Source organism: Heloderma suspectum, chromosome 2, assembly GCF_057233095.1.
Source record: "Heloderma suspectum isolate Gila_16-S chromosome 2, 16-S_ref, whole genome shotgun sequence".
NCBI classification, from domain to species: domain Eukaryota; kingdom Metazoa; phylum Chordata; class Lepidosauria; order Squamata; family Helodermatidae; genus Heloderma; species Heloderma suspectum.
The window spans coordinates 275,691,239-275,706,391 of NC_139459.1; the positions used below are offsets into that span (position 1 = coordinate 275,691,239).

General features: G+C 42.6%; 1 protein-coding gene across 2 annotated transcripts in view; it reads left to right on the forward strand.

Moving 5' to 3' along the window:
* The first annotated feature begins 381 nt into the window (after positions 1 to 381).
* HRH2 (histamine receptor H2) overlaps positions 382 to 15,153 on the forward strand; it is a 31,496-nt gene continuing 16,724 nt past the window's right edge. Inside the window, exons 1-3 of one of the 2 annotated variants that reach the window (XM_084839274.1) lie at positions 382 to 2,316; positions 8,913 to 8,986; positions 14,273 to 14,423. In XM_084839274.1, coding sequence (XP_084695400.1) covers positions 1,187 to 2,316; positions 8,913 to 8,986; positions 14,273 to 14,385 — 1,317 coding nt within the window. In that variant the 5' untranslated portion in view covers positions 382 to 1,186 and the 3' untranslated portion in view covers positions 14,386 to 14,423. The remainder of the gene's footprint in view (positions 2,317 to 8,912; positions 8,987 to 14,272; positions 14,424 to 15,153) is intronic. The other variant, XR_014788440.1, reaches the window with a different exon arrangement.

Sequence of the window (15,153 nt, forward strand, 5' to 3'; positions counted from 1 at the left end):
AAACTGCACTCCTTGGAAGTTTCTAGGAGTGCAGTTCTGCTTCCAAACAAGGTGCACTTTGTTTTGAAGGAAAATGCTGCTTTTTTCACTTCTGTCATAGCAAATTCAGCAGCAGTTGCTGCATGCCAAGCATGGGTCACATTTTGACCTCCTATGTCATGGGGGAGAGGGTGTAGCTCAGTGGAGGTCCTGTGTTCAGTCTCTGGCTTCTGTAATTAAAAGGACCGAGTAGCAGGCGATGGAACAGACACCTCTCTTCCTGAGATTCCAGAGAACTGCTGCCAGTCAGACTAGACAGTTTAGGGCTAGATGGACACATGGCCTGATCTGCAGCTTCCTATGTCCTATATGTGTCACCTGACTCTTACTTATTCTTTCCAGATTCTGATCAAGAGTGCATAATATCCATCCGTCTTCTATTCAGCTATTCTCAGTCACCTTCAAGAGATGTACATAGGGACCTCATCCAAGAGCAATGAGATAGCTGGGACTCTTCCAACCCTGCTTTGGGCTGACCTATGAAGCCACATACAGGTATTAACACATCATGTCACTTAATGCATCCTAATGCTTCCTCTAAAAGGAGGAAAAAGAGACTGAGGAAACAGAAGTGGCTGAGAAAAAGGGAGGGACCAAAGGGACTGAGTAGAACATAAGAAACATAAGAAGAGCCCTGCTAGATCAGACTAAACGTCCATCTAGTCCAGCATCCTTTTTCCAGCAGAAGCCAAGCAGATGCCTCCAGGAAGTCCACAAAGCAAGGCATGAAGGCAATAGCCCTCCTCTACTGTATGTCCCTATGATCAGGAGTATACTGTCTCTGAACATGCGGGTTCTATTTAGCCTTTAGACCTATCCTGTATAATTGTTTCAAACAACTTATAAGAACATTGCAAACTAAGAGTCTGATCTTTCTACAGCAAGCTACTTACTCATCAGAGGATCCCTCCTGAGGATCGGAATTAAATCAGATTTGAGGATTTATTTGGACATATTCATTTTTCTCTAGATACCTAATCAGAGATGGTATTGGATTCATAGCATTTTTTCATAACAAATGATAATATCCCAGTGGCCATGATACAGAGGCCTATTGGGAGACTGGCAGAAGAAAGTAGCTGGACAAGTTCTTCAAAGAATCAGACACCAGGCACTTCTGTTTGAGTACCTGTGGGGAAGCTACCCCATGAGCCTGCATGGAGGAAATCTGAAACTTCTCTGTCACATGAGCATGAATTCCACAAACGTAACAGACAGCTCTCTCTGTCTTTGGGAAAAGGTGGTGATTGGGGTCGTTCTCACAGTCCTCATTATTGTGACTGTCTGTGGCAATGTGATGGTGTGCTTGGCTGTCTATTTCAACCGGAGGCTCCGCAGCCTAACCAACTGTTTCATTGTCTCCTTGGCCTTCACGGACCTGCTGCTGGGCCTACTGGTGCTACCCTTTTCGGCCATCTATGAGATCTCCTCCCACGTGTGGCTCTTGGATACTACCTTGTGCAATGTCTACATCAGCTTGGATGTCATGCTGTGCACAGCCTCCATCCTCAACCTCTTCATGATTAGCCTCGATCGCTACTATGCCATCACAGCGCCTCTTCGCTACACCACATTGGTTACTCCTCTGCGGGTGGCTGTGGCTATGTTCCTGATCTGGGTGGTGTCGCTCATGGTCTCCTTCCTACCCATCCATTTGGGCTGGAACACCAATGACACATCTGTCCAGAATACACATTCATCCAATGGGAAGAGGGAGTGCAAACTGGAGGTTAATCCTATGTATGTACTGGTGGATGGCTTGCTAACTTTTTACCTCCCTTTGCTTATCATGTCCATTACGTACTATCAGATCTTCAAAATAGCCAGGGAACAAGCCAAGAGGATTAACAATGCCAACTGTTGCAAGATCGTCAGACATGCATTGCCCACTATGAAGGAACACAAAGCCACTGTAACTCTTGCGGCTGTGATGGGGGTCTTCATTGTCTGCTGGTTTCCTTATTTTACAGTGTTCACATACCGAGGCATGAAGGGTCAGGTGTCTGAAACACTGACCACCATTGTCTTGTGGCTTGGGTATGCCAACTCAGCTGTGAACCCCGTCTTATACGCTGCACTGAACAGAGACTTCCGGACAGCTTATCAACAGTTGCTCAGGTGCCGGAGAGTGTGGCCAGATGCCAGAGAGACTTCCCTAACATATGAGTTGAGACACAACAACTGTAATCAGGCTCTGAGCAAGCAGGAAGAGAAACCTCTTCAACTGCATGCAAGTAATGGGAAGGAAAACCCTCACATCCACGATCATATAGAAAGGTAAGACTTCTCTGTTTGATGCTGAATTATTCTGGTGGTTTAAAAAAAGGGCAGAAACTGAATGACTCCTGTTTTAAAGCAGCGCTCAGTTCACAGCCAAGTTTAAGGACCAAACATTCATTGGAAGACTTGTGGAGAGCAGTGAAATATTTCAGGGTTTGCCTAGCTCCAGCCCCAGTCAGTCCAACGAAAGTTTGGCCTGGACCACTTTCAAGCTGTGTGAGTATTTCAGAAAGATATCGTCTCAGTCTCAGCCCTTCGACTCTTGATATATTCTGTTCACACAAAGCATGTATGCAAACATTTACACTAGTAAATGTGATATAAATGCACATCAGGGATCTATTTTTGTATAATTGTCCTTGAGTGTGAGTTATAAAACACCAAGGAACTGATAGGATGAATCCATATTGAATGACGGACTGGACACTTGGATTTGAAAGTGTTTGGCAAAGGGAAAGGAAGACAGTTTCACTGCAGTATACTTGTCTTTGAAACTCTGCTGTCTTTGGCTGCCAGTGTATTCTAGAAGCATGAATGACATGTTGTGTATCCTGTGTCCTGAGTGGCAGCCAATCTAATTAATCAATACAAACTCCCAACATGCCCATTGATTAAAACTTAGTCTAGGTTATTCTATTCTGTTTCATGAATATATTGACATACAATACATACAACTATTGTCTTAATATACGGGAACATAGGAATGTAGAACATAGGTAGCTGCCATATACTGTGTCAGGCTTTTGGTCCATCTAGTCCAGTATTGCTGACACTGACTGGCAGAAACGGCTCTCCAGAGTTTCAGGCAGAGTTTCAGACATCTTCTACTTGGAGATGTCAGGGATTGAACCTGGGACCTTCTGCTCTACCACTGAGCCACAGTCCCTTCCTATGCGGGAGATCAATATATTTACCAAAGTTTGGCTTAACCCAAAGTTAGGGACCTTTCTAAATGAAAAGCCTCAAGTCTCAAATAAACAAAGCCTACTTAAAAAGAGGAAGTAGTAACTCTGAGGACAAGAAACACAGAAAAGAGGAACACAGGAGAATACAGTTGCTAACTTCTTTGAAAGGTTGTGTCATCTTGTGATTAAGACTGAATAACAGAAACGTAGACAGAGTGCAATTCTCCTGGTGTGGAAATGTTGAATGTTTTTCAGTGAACAAAGTCAGTAGGAGAAAGTGATAAACAAATGACGTTAAATGGGAGATATGAATATATATATATATATATATATATATATATATATATATGAGAAGAGGTGGGATTGAAAGAGTACAGTAGCCAGAGTACAGTAAGCAATCACATCCCATATCATGTTCAAGTGTAAAAGTATAAAAGAAAAAGGAAGATATTGGGTATGGGTCACTCCCAGCAGGGTGTAACCTCTGCTAGCAGAAAGGTTAGTTGGTAAGCAACGGTAAGAACCAGACATGGAACAACCGATTGGTTCCAAATTGGGAAAGGAGTACGACAAGGCTGCATATTGTCGCCCTGCTTATTTAACTTATATGCAAAGTACATCATGAGAAACGCCGGATTGGATGAATCACAGGTCGGAATTAAGATTGCCGGGAGAATTATCAACAACCTCAGATACGCAGATGATACCACCCTAACGGCAGAAAGCGAAGAGGATCTAAAGAGCCTCTTGTTGAGGGTGAAAGAGGAGAGTGCAAAAGCTGGTTTGAAACTCAACATTAAAAAAATGAAGATCATGGCATCTGGCCCCATCACTTCCTGGCATATGGAAGGGGAAGAAATGGAAGCAGTGACAGATTTTATTTTCTTGGGCTCCAAGATCACCGCAGACAGTGACTGTAGCCATGAAATTAAAAGACGCTTGCTCCTTGGGAGGAAAGCTATGGCAAACCTAGACAGCATAGTAAGAAGCAGAGACATCACCTTGCCAACAAAGGTCCGCATAATCAAAGCTATGGTTTTCCCAGTAGTAACGTATGGCTGTGAGAGCTGGACTATAAGGAAGGCTGAGCACCGAAGAATTGATGCTTTCGAACTGTGGTGCTGAAGAAGACTCTTACAAGTCCCCTGGACTGCAAGGAGGTCAAATGAGTCAATCTTAAAGGAAATCAACCCTGAGTGCTCATTGGAAGGACAGATACTGAAGCTGAAGCTCCAATATTTTGGCCACCTAATGCGAAGAGAAAACTCACTGGAAAAGACCCTGATGCTGGGAAAGACTGAAGGCAAAAGGAGAAGGGGACGGCAGAGGATGAGATGGCTAGATAGCATCACCGATGCAATGAATATGGACTTGAGCACGCTCCGGGAGAGAGCACAGGATAGGAAGGCCTGGCGTGCTATGGTCCATGGGGTCACAAAGAGTCAGACACAACTGAACGACTGAACAACAACAAAATCATTTTATTTCTATAATAGTCTTAAATCTATTGGCTTTTGTTAATAAATGTTTTAAAATACAATCTATGACTATCTATTTCTAGAAAAAAAAATTCCTGTTTGGGTATGACTCAGTGCTTCTTAGTGTCAAGGTAACCACATCTCTCTGAACCTCTCTAAGCCAGATATAAACAGGAAGTAAGAGCCTGTCACTAATAAGCAGGGAGTCTGCTTAATTAGATTTATTATCCTTAAATTTAACTCTTACACCTAACATGGGAAAGGCAGAGAATGGGGAAATGTGGTAGGTATGGTTCCATGTGAAGATGCTCAGATCACATGATTAAAGGCTGTGTCCTTTGTGTCTAATGCCCCATTCCTAGATTATTTCAGCAGAATGCACTGCTGAATTGCTGCTAAACTATAACATCCTGGATGAATTGCCAAAGTTGCTATTCCTCTCGTCAGGGTTGCTGCTGCTCATGGAAGGGATGGTGCTGACATGGGAAGTAAGGATGCTGGTGCTCTTCTCCCATTATCTTATTCTCAGGGTTGTGATGTTACTGGAACATCATGGGAAGGAGTCATACCATAATAGCTTCCACACTGCCAAGGTAACATAGGAGTGGGCCCTAATGGGTATAATTTTTCATTCCACCTATCTAATGACAAGTGACTACTTAACATAAAGCTAGCTTTCTCTACTTTTTCAAAATCAGTCATAATTTCTACCTACTACTTTGAAAAATGAGAGTTCACATTCAGTCTCTGAGAGTAATTTCTTTTCAACATTTTGGAGGCAATGCGAAGGATTTCATGCCTTGATCTTTTTCATATAGGCCTTAATCTGGAGGAGAATTCATAAGTTCACCACTCATACCTCGTGGGGGGGAGTGTTCTCCTTAGGAAATTTCATTTCCCACCATTCCAAACTGCCACTCTCAGTATCCAGTTAACATCACAGCTACTGATGAGGGCAAAAGCTGAAATGTTTAGCTCTAAATATGTTTTGAAATTACTCTGTTAGTCTATCGTGTGTGTGTGTGTGAAAACTTTCACCCCCTCTCTCCATATTTATTTTTTCATATATATGCAAGATGGAGAGAGAAAGGGAGATTAAATTAGGTCAATCCAGTCCCTTGGGAAGGTGCTGCTAATCCATCTCAAGGCCTGGGTCTCCTGTCATATGTCAATTGGTACTTTCATTTCAATATTGATTCAGTTGTGCAGTAGAATAAACTGAGAATGTATTCACTAGTTCTTGGGGAAGGCTTTAGGGTTGCCACCTCTTTTTTTCTGGCAGGCTCTTCATCTTCAACAGCTATATGGCAGGCAGATACAGCAACATGATCCTCTCCATACTAGGAATAGCTCTACTTATTGAATTTGGCTGATGCAGATGGTAGAGAATTTTGTTTGGTTCATTGTTTGACTTACCAAAAATGTGTAAATTTCTTCATAAACACGTTGGAAAGAACTTGAGATTTATTTATTGGGCGGGGGATAAACATGGAGAAAAAGCAGGACTGACAAATTTGTCCATCCCTAGTATATTTTCATTCCTTTCCACAAACAAGTCTAAGTTCCATAGCCTTCCAAAGCTTTTATCTGATCTCAGACTGCAACTTGATCAATAGCGCAGAAACTTTCCACCTGGCGGATAGTGCTTAGTTTTGCTGCCTCGGTTCCAGGAAGTGCCAACAAAGAATCAATTCTTCTGTTTTATCATAGCTAAGGCTGGTGTAAGGTAGTGAGGCAAAGGGATTTTGTAACTCCTTCAATGATAACAGTGTTGCTTAGGCACCAACAACTAGAACTGGTGCTGTCTCACCCATGTGTTACCATCAAAGTCATAAAATTACACATTTGAGGCACAAATCTTGATGGTGTAGGCTTGAGACAGCCAGAGAGATCTTACTTACTTTGTTTTAGAAAAAGGGGGGGAAATTGAAATGTAGGGTAGTAATAGACTTCTGTTTCTATCATGTACTAAACTTTCACCCTAAACCCTAAATGTTTCACTGTTGAACACTGGTTCACCTGATGGTTCAGCCAACTCACTAATGTAGTGGGGAATGTGTAGGGAAAGGGTGTTAAATCACTTTCAGCCTGAGGGCCGAAGTCTATTTTAGAGAAGCTCTCAGGGCCACAGTCCTGTGGCTGGGGCCAAAGGTGAAAGGGGTAAGGTTAAAGAATGCCAGCATGTTGTAGCTTAAAGTTCTTACTGCCAGTATCTAAGCCTTGGGAGAGGCATTTTCACCTTTTAGAATGAGGGGAAAAAAACTTCACAAAAGCCATAGAAGAGGACATGGCCACCTTGGCAACCCCAGAGGGTCAGATTCATCCCTGGGCCTGAGGTACTTCACCTCTGGTGTAGGGGAAATACTTTGGTCTAAGAATCTCTTTGGCCCTTTAAACTTAAACAACAGTGTCCCCAGTAGAACATATCCTAAAACCCTGTCTAGTGCAGAGAATTTGGATTTTCTGGTTAGCTCACTCTCAGGCCTAGACACCACAGCTACACTCAGCAAGCATGTTTAAGGGAGCATTCCTGTGGGAATAGGCAGCTGCCTCTGAACTTGTTGGTTGTTGGGGTCCCCCAAAACCATTTCCCTCAAGTGCAAAATATTGTCCTCATCTAGATCAGTTAAGTTCCACTTAATTTTGCTAGCTGTGGTCTGAATGAAATCCCAGACTCTGATATGTTCTTGTGGGCGGTCTTGGGAAAGTCCCTTCTATCTGCCAGCCTTTTGTGTGTGTGTTTGTTTTTCTCACCCAACCTTTCCCCCTGTTCATTAGGATATGTTGACAACTGGTTTCTATTAGTGCTGATGTTCAGTCTTCATCTTTACAAACTTTAAGCATGCTGACATACCTAGGACAGCATGCTAATGTTTGCTTTTAAGCTCTGATGCTGCCTTTAGCTATAGCCTTTTGCATAGCAGACCCTTTATGGTGGGCCTTATAAACTCTGCCCTTTTCTATCTTGCCTTGCCTAAGTTTATATACCTTTGTTTAGAGTACCTTCTCATTACTATGAACATATTCCTACACCTAACCTTCACAGATATATTTTGCAGAAAAGGAACTGAAGCCCTACCAAATACCACTGGTGTTTTCATTATATACAGAATGAACTCTGCTGTATTATTACTGATAGACAGGGTAATATGTTCAGTTGAAAGTAGTTTACTTAATGAAATACAAAAGATGTCATTTGCTCACTGTTGACTGTAGGTACATGGAGGTGGATTCCTCCCTTTGCCTCTGCTATCTTGCCGCTATTGAGGAATGTTCAGTAACATTACTACACAAGTAAGGACCTACAACAAAATGTTACAGTATATCCCCAGCTCCTTTTACAGGGCTACACCCAGCCTGGTACATGAACCTCATGGTTTAGGGTTCAGGATGCAAGACATTTCAGGAAGGGAGGATGAATCTCTGTGATGCAGCAGTTCCAAGGAGTGCTGCTTTCCCATCCCCCTGAAGCCTTCCCCTTGCTGTGCTATAAAGTGCTAAAGGGCTCACATTCGGGATTGGCTGCTAGCCCCAAATCTGTGCACTTAATTTCTATATAGCGGTGGGGGGAAACAGCCAGCTCACACAGGGACCCTTGGGGCAACAGAGAGTGGGTATTCCCACCACTACCAAGGGTTTATATGAGGGGGGTGGTTGTAATCACAGGCTGCCTTTGCCAGGAGTCCTTGCTGTGGGCAAGTGTTCAGAACTTAGATTTGCATTGCATGTGGTTCATTTTTCTAGGCAGCTAGAAATCTGCTGTATATTTATCTTCACAGGACTGGTCAATGTAATTCAAGTCAGCTCTCCTTTGCATTCGAAATGTGCTTATATTACTACAACTAGGAAGGTACAAGCAAACCGACTGTGCTTCTGTAGTATAGATGTAATAGACTTTGGACCATTTTCTGTTGATGTTCCCACTATATAAGGAAATTAAGCTGAAATGACTGGATGGGTACAGGACTAAAATAAACTTCCCACTTCTTTGGAAGAAAAGAGAATATGCATTTAAGGTAAATTATTCCACGGCATATAGTGTAGGACTCTGTACATTTGGCCAGCAATATCAGAATGAATGTCTTGAAAACAAATGCTTTTTCTTTCCAACATTATGAGGATTAAAGATATTGTGTGTCACATTTGTTTGAGATTTTATACTGTTTGTTTAATTGTAACATTCTTTTTTTACTTTTGCTGTGTTGTAAAGGCTAACTACTTCATCAGCAATAAACTTGAAACTAGTGGGCAGGGCATCAACGTACAACATACAAAGTACAAGAGGTAGGAATAGACTGGGTATATATGTTCAATATATTTAGTGGCCATGGCAGTGTAACACATTTGATCACTTCTTTTGAGACAGTGCTGCTCTGGCTTGTAATATGGAATTGCTTCTATAGCTTTTACTGCAAAACCATATGCCCATATGTATCTTATCCCATTGTCTCTCTGACCTGCCATCTACACTGGAATTCATTGCAGCTCACATTTTTACTCTGGATGGTTTCAGACAACATGATAACCCACACTCAAGGGTTGAGTGTAAGTTATCATTGAACCGTGGGTTGTTGTTGAAACATGGGTTATCATGTTGACTGAACCCAGCCATGAACAACCCATGAAGAGAACCCATGGTTTGTTGTTGGGTTGTGAACCGTGGGTTGTTCATGGTTAACAAACCATGGTTTATTAGTGCTGCTTGGTTCAGACAACATGATAACCCACGTTTCAGCAACAACCCACAGTTCAATCACAACCCACACCCAACCCACACTAAGGATGTCGGAGAAATCTGCAATGGATTCAAATGAGTTCAGAATTCTATGAAGTTAACCTGCAGATTTTGCAGCAGACTGGCTTTCCCCAATTCTGCAGTCTTGCAGACCAGTTTTTTTTTTTTTTTTACTTTCTGGAATTTTACGCATATTTAGTCATAGAAAAATATGTAAAATTAAAAAACACCATCCAAAAATGTGCATTTCCCCCATAGGCGAAAGCATGAAAATGCGCATTTTGGGAGGTGGTAATTTACACATTTTGGGGAGGATTTCTGCATTTTTGCAAGTGTGAATTAGTACAGATGTGAATTTGTACACATTTGGAAAACATTGGAAATTGGAAAACATCCAATTCCTACAATGAACAGATGATGGAATGAAAGGCACCTTATCTACGAAATGCAGACAGAAGAATTTTTACAAAATTCATACATCCCTAACCAAAACTCAGCCCTGGATGTGGGTTATCGTGATGTCTGAATCCAGCCTCTATCTTGCATGCAGGTAGGAGTTACTTCTAGACTCGTGTCATTTTGTATTGATTATGCTATTTAATTCTTTGTTGTATATAGGTGTTTTTAAAAATGCAATATCAATTAATCACACACACACAGAGTCAATAATCTCATGAAGTATTTGGTCAGTTTTCCATGGGTGAGCTCCTTGTTAGTGTCATTTAACCTTTAAAATAAGCAGCTCACAGTATAACCCTATATGTCTACTCAGAAGCAAGCCCTATTGAATTCAGTGCAGCTTACTCCCAGATAAATGTGTTTAGGATTGCAGTATGAATCAGCTGGGTCCAGCAGAGGAATTTTGATAGCCTGAGTACTTTGCTTAAATAAGAATTGGACTCTTTGAAAACTCCCTGCCTGCTAATGCAAACTGTGCATTTCTGCAAATTTGGCCCATTAAACACTGCCTTAAGAATATTCTGCAGCCATTTTCTAAAAGAAGGCAACACCTTCATGCTAGGGAACAGCCTGGATGCCACTCTTGTTCAGGAAATTCGCAATTGCATGATTTATTTAGTTTTTGGTAATTTGCAGGTGCTGGGGGGAAGGTCAAGACTGGGACCCTGGAAAGGCCTCCTTTTGCTCCCTTCCTCAGTCCCAATCCAGATTAAGGGCTCTGTACCTGCTATTTGCACTGCAGATGGGGAACTTCCATTCACTCCCTAGTAGTGGCAGTTTCTGTGCCCTTCCTACACAATAAAATACAACCATAAAATAAAGGAGTCCAGGGGGTGTCTCCACAACAACGGAAGGAGAAGCAAATGGTGGTTTACCTGGATTTTTCAAGGAACTGGATTTGGTCCACGCAGGGTTCCATGAGCAAGTGCATGCACTGCACCATTCTAAGTCACTTCACAGGAACATACTTCTGGTGGGGTGGAGACGTGGAGTGGAGTGAATATCATCAGACTGGCAGGGGCCACTCAACCAATGAAAGAGGCTCCCCCCCCATCCAGGCTCTACCCCCCTGTCTCCTTCCCCTGAAGTTCCCATAGTACAATGGAGCAAAGCTTCACATTAATTACTTCCTTACAGCAACAAAGCAAGAGGTAAAGGCAGCATCGATATTTAGGGAACAAGCTTCATTGACCACAATGGGAGTTACTTCTGAGGAGACACCTGCTTCCCCAACCTATGCCCAACTCCGCCTTCTTTATTATTATTTCTTGCCCTTTAAAATTCCATTAGCAAGCACTACCTCCTATCTCACTATCTCAATATCTCACTATGGTACTATTGTGCAATCGTGAGATAGGGGGTATAGGAATTGCTGGCAAATGCACAATAGTGAGATACTGAGATAGCATTAAAGTGAAATCACGTTTTTGTCTGCAGTACCTACACCTCCTATCTCATTATCTGACTATCTCACTGTCGCCCATTTGCCAGTATTTCCTATATCCCCTATCTCATTATTGCACTACTGTGTGATAGTGAGAGAGTGAAATAGTGAGATAGCAAGTTAGAGGGGTAGAGGAACTGCTGGCAAATGGGCAATAGTAAGATAGTCAGATAGGACATGTAGTTACTCCTGAGAAAAGCACTATTTCACTTTAATTCTTTACTTAAAAAAAAAAGAGGCTGCTCACACCACTTTGCGGGGATGGCTACTGGAGTTTAGTGGTAGGCATGGTATGAAATAAATGCCATGAGGTAGCTCAGAACTCTGATGGCCAGCAGTGAAATGGTGGAAATATTGTGGAAACACAGGCAGGGACAACACTGGGGAAATGCCCCTTGACCGGGTCCGTGAGGTCACAGCCATATGAAAGACACATCCTTGGGCAGGGAAATCATGCCAGAGTAAATGCAGAGGGTGGTGCACACCACAACAGAAGTGCAGACAAGCCGAATTAAGGAAAATAATTGGACTAAAAGTAGTCTCAGAAGAACCGGGTTTTCAGTGCAAAATTCCAGGGTGGCTGCAAGATGGCCACAAAGTCATGTGCCCTGAACAACCTTGCAGCAACTTTGCAGTAAATCATTCATGGAGACACCCCCCAGGAATCACAATGAACACAGGCATGGAGAAATTTCATTGAGGAGATACTGGATGCAATGGAATAGTTATCTGAACAAATAAATAAATGCAGAAGTACTGCAATTTCTGTGATAGCAGCAGCTCAATGAAATGCTGCTGCTATTACAGAAATATCAGCAGCCATGTTTATGCCACTCATATGGAGGTGCCACCACTTTAATATGCAACAGAACTAGCCGGTGGTAGGGTGGCCATGTGTCCTACTTTACAGAGGACAGGCCTCTATTTGAATTGTTATCAGAGGACAAGCCTCTAGTTAAAGGCATCTACTTCAGGGGCTGTCCAGCCCTAGTCTGGTTTAAAGATGAAGGCCCATAAGAAGGGAGGGAGAGCAGCAAGGGTCTTGAAGTTGCCCAAAAACAATTAGACCAAGCAGGCACATAAGTCTTCTCCATTATGGTGAGATGTATTGTATTTCTATTCAAATGATAGTAATTATTTATAAATGTATATCTTATACATATAAGTTAGATTTTGCAAATTCTATGCAAATCTACCACCTCCTTCATCCTCCTTTTTGGTGGTGCACATCCTCTTTTTTGTGTGGAGGCGGCCACCCTACCTAGGATATTTTGAAGCTATAGGATTAGCATGAGTAGTATTGAGAATGGCCACTCTGAGAGTGTAGGGAAAGATAAATGGGAAGCACACAGGCTTACTTCCTTTCACATGCATTCTCATCTTGTTTATATTTATTTCTCTCCCTCAAGATGACATATTTTGAAGTCAAATATGATAGTCTGCATTTGAAAGCAGCAACCAAAGGTCAAAATGAGGCCCCTTTCTGCTGTTAATTTGAGATCAAGTTTAAATTATCTGGGCTTTCCCTCCACCGCAGATTTACATCTACTTTTTCAGTATTATTTTAGAGTAGATAAACCAACCACATTGTATTTGCATTGTATTGTATTTAATTATTTTAAATATTTCTATTGTATTCTATTTTTTAAGGACGCAATCCTATCCATGTTTAGAGAGAGAAAAGGCCTACAACTTCCAGAATGCCCCATGGTTGGCTGGGGCACTCTGGAGGGTGTAGGCCTTCTCTCTCTCTCTCTAAACATGCATAGGATTGTGCCTTAACTGTTTCTATGCCATTTTAGTCTTTTAGCTGTTTGTAATCCACCCAGAGAACATTGGTTATTAGATGGATTCGAAATGTAATAAATAAATGAATACACACTCCTTCACAACACTCACTGCCAAACTAGCTGGGACAGCGGCAGACTGGTGTGAATTCATAGCGTGCTTGGCCGAGGTGCAATTTTAAAAAAACAGCTGCAGTGGATGGTGTGGTGAGAGCTGAACTATCCCTCTGCCCAGCCCAGTAACCACCACTGGCCAGCTAGGATTTTTCCCCTTGGTGGGGTTCCAAAATAGGTTGGTCACTTATGAATCAGCAAAAAACAAAACAAAAAGAGTATAAAAGAGGGCATCAGTTTGCATAGAATTTGCACATGCTAATTTATATGTATAGATTCAAATTCAGAAATAATTATGATCATTTCAATAGAAACACAGTAAATCTCATTATAGTAGGGAGGAATGTGTCCAGGTGACCTGTGTGCCTTGCTCAGTCTGCTGTCCAGGTGCGAAAGGTTGATGGGCAACTTCAAGGCCCAGCTCCTCCTTCTGATGGTTCTTTATCTTTACACTGGAGTTGGATTGGGCAGCCCTTCAAATAAAGGATGGTCCTCTGTGAAAGAGGACACACGGCCACCCCACAAAACCTGAAGTAAGCACTGAGAAAAGTGGTTGGGGTATAGCAGTTTGAGGGCAAACGGTGTTTTGGCCTCGAACTGCTGCCCATCAGTGCTGTGCTCTCAGTACTGCACCTCAACCATTTTATATAATTCAGCAAGGCCCAGGTTGGGTCTACAGTGGTCTAGATTGACCTCGGAGGTGATCTGCAGATTGTTGCTTCTGCCTGTCAGATATGAGGAGAAATACACTCATTTTCCTTGCAGAAGTAACTACATTACCGGTTGCAAATGAGGCTGCTTTGAGCTATAATTCTGGTTTTCCTCCCCTGTTCATTCCAAATCCGGAGCTGGGCGACATAAACCAGAGCTCATGGAACAAAGTCTGTCATTTGTACCCAAGGTATAGCAGAATAACAGCCTGGAGCATATATATCCTAAGCATATTGTTGTTGCTTTGTGTCACTGACTTCTCTCTCTCTCTCTCTCTCTCCCCCCCCCCCGCCTCCCCCTCCTCATTTGAACCTTTTCAGCTCTGGGCCTTTTCCCTAAACTGCAGGCTGGCCAGGCCGTTAACAGTGGTTACTGTGACATAACTCTGACTGTCCTATTCCAAAATCCATGCAGGACAGAAGGACAAAGTTAGATTTCTGCTCGGGAAAGATTAAAAGCAGGGCCACTTGGGTGAGTACCTGGGAAGTAACATCTAGAAAGGGATCTAAACATCTTTTGTATAGTCCAGTGGAATTTCCTTTGTTCTGAGGAATCCCTGGATTAAGGTTGCCCCCTTTTTTTTCCTTCTGGAGAGAGGCTACATGCCTTTAGAACAGCTGAGTGATATTTCCATGCCAAGGAAAGCGTCACTGGTTGGATTTCTGTCTGACATGCAGCTGTCAAAGGCACAAAGCCTTTCTCAAGGAAAAAAATACAGCAACCCTACTCTGGATTGAGCAGGCAGTACTCAAAGGAGAGGAGAATGTCATCCTGTGTTTTTTTTCAGGTGGATCCAAATCCTTCCCACTTTCTCTCTGACCACCCCCCACTGGTAGCAGGGCTACCCTGCTTGAGACAAAGGGTGCTTCCAGATGAGGCTTTTATGGCGTAATCACCCTGCCACAGAATGCTATGCGGGGCTCAGATGATGACATCTTCCATTTCTGACCTGCCTGTGTTTTCCCACCGCTTCTTCCATCTTTTTTCTTTCCACAGAAAATCCCTTACAGAGGGAAAGTCAGAATAGCTGCACAGTGACTTTTGATTGGTAGCTGCCCATCTGGAAGCACCCCGGGTTTTAGGAAGGCCAAAGGGGAAGGAAATCACAATAACAAACAAGTTCCAGTGAAACTGAGGGTCACTCTGGAGTATTGTTATTCATTATTATCTCTGTGTGCAAGAGAGTAGCGCAACAGACAAT